We start from the raw sequence: 8,653 nt of genomic DNA on the forward strand, positions 1-8,653 counted from the left end.
TTTAAATATGGCCTTTCAAGGTCTAATTATAGTTCATTCGTCCCGACGAGAGGAACACTATGCTAACGGCAAAATAAATGTCGTGACTCTTGAGTGGAAAGTATTACAGAAAACATTTTGGTAAAAACGGCTTTTTTAGAGTTTTTGCTCTCTGGGGGCTTAATTGTTGACCTGAGGTCAAATCTGAGATCAAACGCCAGCAAAAAAAAAACGTCGAAAGGGCTTTTGACTGCATTTTTCCGCGTGAAGCTCTTTTGGTTCCGAGTTAAGCACCAGTTTTTCGAAAATATTGAAATAAGCAAAATTTGGCCTTTCCTGACCTCTGGTGACCTGGCACTTGACTTGACCTTAAAATTACCCAAGTATTTCCTTAAATATCTTTAATGCTTTTTCGAAAGCCACTTACTGCGTGTCGCTACGTGGCCCAACCCCAACAGCCGAGTTAGAAGAGGGGACGTGAAGACGACCCCCCCCCCCCCAGTACATCACGGTAAACTCAGAGCACCAGCACGGCGCGGTTTAACATTAATTTTGAGCTGAAGTAACTTGATAACTTTTGATATTTCAATCAACTTGCATGCCCTATAACTTCCGTTTCTCTTACTGGCAAAAGAAAATCTGACTTTTTTATTGTGTTTTCAGAGAACGGCCCATTGAGCCTCCTCTGCATCTTGGCGGAGAAGGCGTCAGTGGTGGCGTACACGGGTGACGAAAATTTGGATCACCCCTATCATAACAAGTCCGAAGAAAACGAGTCCGGACTTGTCTGACGAGTCCCTATCTTAACAAGTCCGTTTGTTGACTGAGCACTTTGTGCTCAGTCAACAAACGGCGCATTAAGTGCGAAACACGCTGTGGTTTGTGTGTATCCATGTGCTCCACACACCATTCAATGCTGAGCGCCAGCCACCTGTAGCCGCGAAGACTGAGGTCGAGAAGCTGGCAAAAGAGTGAAGCTGAGCTGACGTGGAGTCGATCCCCCCCCCCCCCGACGCAGTTTGGCGTGTGTCAGAATTGAAATACAGCGCAATGCGACCGTTTCTACAAACATGTATTTCTTGTAAGGGCTGGGGCGAATAGTGCAAGACTAGACGTTGGTCGGGCATGGTATAATACAGATATGTATGCTGGTTTTGGGCAATGATTCGTTATATATTGGCCAATCCCAATATATAGACTAGCTGCCTGGTAGTGGCTGTTGTATCAGCATCATGCATGCATATTGAATAATGCTGATGCGGCAGCTGTTATCATGGGCGGCGAGCCTATACATTGGCTTGAGCCAATATAAAACGAATCAGATCAGCCGTTTCAGGCGGCGCCTGAGTAACACCCGAGTATCGTATGAGTTATCGACGTGAGTACGTCCTGAGTACAGCCCTAGTTTTCACTGAATAACCGATGAGTTCCAGCTGAGTTATGGCCGTACTACCACCTGAGTTATACATTAGTATCAGCTGAGTTACATGTGAGTTACTTCCTAGTTTTTCATGAGTAATGACTTACTAATACCTGAGTTTGGCCTGAGTTGTCTGAGTAGGACATGAGTTACGCATGAGTACTTACTGAGTTTTATCTGAGTTTTACCATCGGACAAAATGGCAACTCACTTTGTTACTCACATGCTACTCACTTGCAATGAGTTTTGCCCGAGTTTTACCTGCGTTCCGCCCTGAGTTTTACCTGAGTACGCGGATTTAGAGTGAGTTTTACCATTGGACAAAATGGCAACTCAGTCATTACTCAGAAAAGTGAGTAAAAATTTTTTTCAGTGTGTCACGGCACGGGTGGCACGGGATAGCACGTGTCGCAGACTGCCCGTGCAGCGGGGTCGCCACGTGCGCTCCGCTCTGCCGCCGCTGCCAGCGCCGTATTCACTATATGAGATGTCAGTAGTCCGTTCACGGCGCGCCTGAGACAGACCTGAGGCGGGTTCATCGTGCGCTGGCCGCCGTAAATGGAACTATACACGAAAAGCCCGGGGCTGACAGACAGTGGACGGACAGTACCGCGGGACGAGGTGAGGCGGAGCTGTCAGTGGCCGGCGGGACGCCAGCGGGGCCCAAGCGGCACGGCACGCAGCCAGAGGACCGCTAGGCTGACAGACATCAGCGCTCAGCGGGTGAGACATCAGCGGTCAGCGGATGACAGACTCGTCAGAGGATGACAGACATTAGCCGTCAGCGTTCAGCATGTTTCAGAAGGATAGTCGGGAGTCAACGGCCTCTGTCCATTGGCATCACACATCCTTCATTAGCCACCCATCCTATCCATTCAGAGAGCCATCCGTCAGAGGTCGTCAATGCCACCCAGGCAGCTAGCAGGCAGCTGCCAACAGCTGGCCGCACTGCCAGGTGATATCAACGGTCGAAGCTGGAGTAGTGCTCAGCAGCCAGCGACTCGACAACAGACTGCTCCATTTCACCGCCAATCCTTCTCACTCCGTCTGGCTGCAGCGCTCTATCGGCACACTGGGAGAGGACGCCAGCCCAGTGAGGGGAGGATGTGTTACGCGCACAGCGCGTATTTCTGGGACGATCGACTCCAGCAGGGTTTGCAGGGCTCTGATGAGGTCGAAAGTGTCGTCAGGCGGGTGACGGAGCGACTCAGTGTGTTTTCTCAGGCGACCCGCGCGGTGGGAAGATTCCCTGCTCCGCGTGTCTCTCGACACTGGCGGTGATTAGAGACCTGCTCCATCATGGTTCGGCGAGAAAGGAGGTAACCGCAGGACGGAGCGCTCTAAAAACAGCGGCGGGGACGGCCGTGGAGGTCGCTGGCTGCCCTGGTTTCGGACTTACTAAAGCAAATCTGTAATGGAACTGCCTAGCAGTATTGATAATTGGGGCGTGCTAGGAAGTCAACTGCAAATGGGCAACTGCTTTGTTGTCCGCGTTCTACCAAGTCGCCAAAACATGACCGATGCGCACCGACTACCGAGTCAATGCAACGGGAACATCCCGTGTTTCCCATCCAAAAGCATCGACCCTCACGAGTCCAGCAACAAAAGCCCATCAGCTCATCAATAAAGTATTCGCCCGAGGGACAGGGTCATTGAAGGGCGACTCCACCCCACTACGGAAACCCAATATGGGGAGTTGGCAATATCAGCCCGTTCCGTCTGACTGCTCCTGATCCCATTGCCGTCTCTGCCAACACACGGGGACGGCCAGTACCGACCCCACGGACGAGGGGAGGAGCTGTATTTAATTACGCCAGCGCAGGGGCGCAGCAATAGGAACATTTCGTGACGCCGCTCTCTCAGTCGATAATGGCTGAATGGCCAGAGGGGCGGTACAGCCAAAACAATGCCCCCGATCGCCCGTGGCAGTGCGCGGAGCAGCGATAACCGCCGGAGGGCAGTGTGAGGTATGTACCCCTCGGCTGGCCGACCGTCCCTATCTGCGGCTCTCCGTCTGCTCGATAGAAGGTTATCAACTATGGGGCACGTGTCGCTGCTAAATACAGTGAGACACCATGGTTTCAGTCGTCCGCCTCGACATCAGACTTGACCCGCTAGGCCGGCCCTGACGGGACGTGCCTCGCCGTCCGATGGCCGTCTACAATAGCACCACGCAGTCACACAGGTCACGTACTGGATATGTGTGCGGTGCGTCCTGCTCCGCCGAGCGCACACGCACGTTACGACCCCGGACCCACATCGTGACCCCATAGTTAGAACCTCGCACTGAATCACTCTCTAAGACCGTAATTCTCGTCTGTGTAATCGACGACGGTCAGCGCACAACGACGAAGGCAGAGCCGGTGGCAGCGATGGGGATTGGCGTTGTGTGCGATGTTGATGGCGCTTAGTTGGATGGGCAGCCAAGTGGTGTTTATGAATGCCGGGGGCGGGGCGGTCGCCGTCAGCAGTGTTTGACCAGGGCTCGCCGCTTGGTCGCACGCCACCGGTCGCCAAAGGGTGGTCCATTGACCGGTCAGCCGGCAGGCAGCGGTCCGAGCAGCAGGCAATCAATAGCACCACCTACCGCCCCCTACCACCCGGGCCGGGCGGGGGCGGGGGCGGGGGCGGCAGCCTGTTGGTGTACCGGCGGCGATAGACAACACAGACAACGGAAATAGAGGTGGCAGCGAAGACAAACAAGTGGCGGCAGCAGCACGGAAGAGGAAATAGCTGCCGACGAACGGTGCACGATATACTCGCTTAGGATAATGTATTACGACATTGGGTAAAATAAAGGAACGATACGTTTACCTACTTTTCCCTTATTTTGTATTTATTCACATATAAAAAGAAATACTTTGCATTCTTATAACTAACTGGAGGCTGAAACCAAGCAAAGCTTACATAAAATCGGCTGAGGTCCGGCATGACGTCTATCACTCGGCAAACATCAGAGCATATTGTCCACGAAAGCAAATTGTCGACAGACCATTGAACAAACACAGAATGCAGACCATTGAACAATTCGTATTCCGTCGAGCCAGAAAATCGGTCCCCAGTTGTCAGCCCTCGCGCCGATCTCTCGCGGGAGGTGGAAAACTTGGCTCTCGGCAGAGGAAATAGCCTTCTTGGACCGGAGCGACGAAGCGCAAAAACATGTAGCGAAAGGAATTTCCGGAAAAATACTCGGAGAAGGAGTTCAGCTGGCGATAGGCGAATGAGACAGAACAGGATCGGTGGACTCCTTTCTTGGACCACGAACCAGATAGAGTGAGATGGCAAGAAACGAACTGCAATTGAGCTCTCCTGGTTCCTTTGCGCCAGTATACTGGCGCATCCATACGTTATAACGTATGGATATCGGAATTCCGGGCGGGGAAGGTCGTGTCAAGGACCTGTCAAAGCTCCTGTTAGAAAGTCTATTTTCGTCCTATTTCGGTAGCCAATGAGACAAGTGACATCAATCATTTCTGATAACTAGCTATCAGCCGCGGTAATAGCGTATCATTGAAATATATCAGACGAGAGGACGGGTTCAGTTCAGAATTGATGGCTATTGATTTCGTGTCCGGTGGGAGTAGAGCGCCCTTATAACCGGTCACCCATGTCACTGACCGTCGCGGCGCGGCGGGCGCTCCAAATGTCACAGCGCCCGTCAGTGGGGCTTCATCCGGAGGGCTATCATTTTCCGAGGCGCGCCGCCCTTCCGGTATCTAAAAATACGACCGCGCCAGGAGCTCCGATCACATAGTAACCACGCGGCGGCGGTCCATCTGCCACGCACGGCCCGCCGGCCTGACAGCGCTGTGATTGGCTCCTGAATCTCTCCTCTAGCAGCGCTCACTGTTGTCGAACAGGCTTCGGCTGTCGGCCGTGCCAAGCCGGCCGGAACCACACAGAGATCAATGGGATAATAAACCCATCGAGTCACGTATAAAGCCACCAACGCCGGCGGTAGGTCGACGAAAGACAACCTTCAGATCAAGGTATTCAAGTGATGCCTATTTTTAGACGAGCTAATACTATAAGAGATAAATAGCCCCACGAAAAGCCCGTTTGTGAAACAGCGTCGGCAAAGCGTGAGACAACAGAGGAGATCCGAACTGACAGCCGTACAAATGTGAACGGGATTTCCATTCAAATGGGGTGCAGAGAGGTCAATTAACTGTGACTGGAAGTTTCGCTGAACTAAAGAGATCGACGAATTGTTGGCACTATCGGTGACGGACATTACGGTGGCCCGAACGATTATAGACGAACGTTGCACCATGGCTTTGTAAATACGGAAATAAGGGTATATTTTCACTTCTGATCTATCCGTCGCCCCGAGATAGGAAATTAAATAGATTATGTTCGTTTACCTTTAGTGGAAAAATGATGTAAGTTTCTAAAAATATCGATGTTTAATGAAAAAAAAAATTACGCACGGCGATTTTAAACGGTAAAGCATTTTAAACACGTATTAGCGAGGTCCCTAGGAAGAAGAGCTCAGACCATGGTTTTGCAGGCTTGACCACCCGGCACAAAGTCAGCTGTGACCGTTCAAACTACCGACTGTCGGGACTGGCGACGGGTGTTAAAGGCCAAGTCGAGCCAGACCCGGAACCAGTCGCGCCCTACACCGACAGCCCGACAACGAAACCCCTCGGCAGGGCTGGCACGCGCCACGACCATAAAACCGGCACAGGCAGTCTGAGCCTCTCTGGCCGGGCGGTCCGGACAATATACCCGGCCCAGACGCTGTTTATCTGCCAGCATCGGGTGGGCATCAGCTCTGCAGCTCATAACGGTGGGGAGAGAGAGAGAGAGAGAGAGGGAGGGAGAGAGAGAGAGAGAGAGAGAGAGAGAGGAGGAGAAGGAGGAGGAGTAGGAGGAGGAGGAGGAGGAAAAGGAGGAGGAGGAGGAGGAGGAGGAGGAGGAGGAGGAGGAGGAGGAGGAGGAGGAGGAGGAGGAGGAGGAGGAGGAAAAGGGGGACCCTCTGAAGGAGGAGAACTAAAGTCGTAAAGCTTGCCACATACGACGACCATGCACAAGTTAATTAAGCCGACACTGACAGGGACGGAGATATGGCTTAGTGAGAGCCACAAACGACCTCTGGAAAACCGCAGAGTGGCGGGCGGAGTTGGACATCCCTACGGTTAGTCAGGAGACTTCCCCACTCGAGCTGCGCACAGGATAGGAGTCAAAGCGTCAGGTTAGGTCGAGGCGAGATCTGCAGCAGCGCTCACCTTGTGTGCCTTGGCGATGACGGCCAGGGATTGGAGCTCGTGGCCGCGGTGCTTGCCGTCCTGCACGCAGCTGTTACACACGGCCAGCTTACAGTCGACGCAGTAGTTGACCAGCGGCTGGCCGGGGTGGTCGGAGCAGCTGCAGGGCACCGGGTGGCGCGCGCTGGCCGACGGAGCGCCGCCGCGGCCCGCCCGCGGCTCGGTTAGACGGTGCTGCGCCAGGGGACCGCGGCTGGGGTGACATCGCTCCCGGCACGGCTCGCAGTAGAGCACCTCGCACTGCTCACAGAGAACGGCCGCGTCGCGCGGGCTCGACTCGCACAACTGACACTTGAGCACTACGTCCTTAGCCTCGACGTACCGGTCCACGACTTTCTGCAGGGTGCGGTAGCGCGGCAGGTTGTACGCGCCGTGCTCGTCAAAGTAGACGTGTTTGCCGCACTTGCGACAGAGCAGGGCGAGCGCGGCCGGTTCGGGCGATCCCAGGTAGGAGGCGGGCCGGCTGCCGCCGCTTCCGCACACCACACCACTGTCCGTCTCACTGGCCACGGATAGTTTGTCCACGTCTGAGCCCGAGGTGTCCGACTCGTCCGGGTCGGGCCGCGCGGTGACCGCGGACGGCGGACACTGGCGCTGCAGCGCACAGTTCAGACACATGGCGTGACCGCATGGCAGCAGCACCGGATTGCTGTAGATCTGCTGGCAGACGGGGCAGCGCAGCTCCTCCTCCATGGCAGCACGCGGCGCGCCGTCCACCCCCGGCACACGCACCCCCCTCCGCCGGCACCAGCAGAAGACTGACGGCACGCGCGCCGCCGCCGACCGCCGACTGCCGACCGCTCCACCGAGCCGCGCGCGCAGGCGCACTACACTGGCCGGCACGCGGGCCGTCGGCGGCCCCTCCGTGATTAGTATCGACGTCGTACTGAAGGTGTTTCTCCAGCGGAGAGGGAGGAAAGGGGAGGGCTCTGCTCACGGTCCCGCCGACGCCCCCTTGAAAGGCTGTTTATGGTTCCGGCGGGAGGCATATGAGCTGTTTTATGACCCCGACTGCGCCGGAGGTCTGAGTCATTTTCGCACGCTTTTGAAAAATTAAAGCAGCTCGTCCCGCTCTATGTGCTCACTGCTGTCATGCCTTGAGACCCAGGACATCTAATCGACTAGCGACTTGTCAAACTTGGTGATATTAAATTCCCGAGCGCCCTCGCTAATAGTTAGTACTTACCCTTACCCTCACTGCGATGGTATCGACAACCCATTTATCTCCCATACGCCGTACCCACACACAAATTTAATTTATATCGGCCATTAACCTTCAGCGTGCGCCGTGAGCCCACAAAAGTTCTGCAGAGTAGATATATTACACCCCATAGGCGTAGGAACAGGGGGGGCCGGGGGGGCCATGGCCCCCCCACTTTCGGAGGTGGGGGGGCCAGCAATGTTAACTGGCCCCCCCACTTTTTGCTGACTTAACCTTCGCCCCAGTGGGGGGGGGGGGCATATGTTACCACCCTGTCGCGTTTTTTGCGTGTGAATAAAAAACCGCGGCGCGTAGCGCCGCGCCGCTTGGGGTAGCTTTTGGTACATCAATTTTGGACAATGTGTGAAATTTTTGACCCCAGGTCATGTCAGGTCAGGTCACCAGGTCAAGTTAACTGACCAAGCCTAAAAAAAAGTTTGCAATCATGTCCAGCCTGCAGTGTTTGTCAGAAAGGTTTCAAACTTGGTGGATTGCATGCTGTTATGGGCGCCTACAATTTATATATCTCGGATTTTTTATATCCGTGACCTAAGGTCAGGTCAGTGGCGAAACCTTTCCATTACAAGTCAATGGAGAAAAATGAAAATGCCTCTAGATCCGTGTGTACGGATCGGAACAGTCCAAATATTTCAGAATCACAATGATTTAGTCCACTCGTGATGACCAAGGTGTCATTTTTGCTGATAGCCTCTAGACAGGTCATCCGAGGTCACTTGAGGCTACAAACAGTTTTTTGCCAATAACTCGCGATTGGAAAGAGAT

General features: G+C 54.1%; 1 protein-coding gene across 1 annotated transcript in view; it reads right to left on the reverse strand.

Moving 5' to 3' along the window:
* The window catches only part of LOC122393905 (E3 ubiquitin-protein ligase TRIM9-like), a gene marked incomplete at its 3' end in the record, with an annotated part of 48,037 nt that extends 40,600 nt beyond the window's left edge, over positions 1–7,437 (reverse strand). The window contains exon 1 of the mRNA XM_043390354.1: positions 6,631–7,437. Coding sequence (XP_043246289.1) covers positions 6,631–7,362 — 732 coding nt within the window. The remainder of the gene's footprint in view (positions 1–6,630) is intronic.
* Between the last annotated feature and the right edge of the window lie 1,216 nt (positions 7,438–8,653).

Source organism: Amphibalanus amphitrite, unplaced genomic scaffold (assembly GCF_019059575.1).
Source record: "Amphibalanus amphitrite isolate SeventyFive unplaced genomic scaffold, NRLGWU_Aamphi_draft 000561F_arrow, whole genome shotgun sequence".
NCBI lineage: Eukaryota > Metazoa > Arthropoda > Thecostraca > Balanomorpha > Balanidae > Amphibalanus > Amphibalanus amphitrite.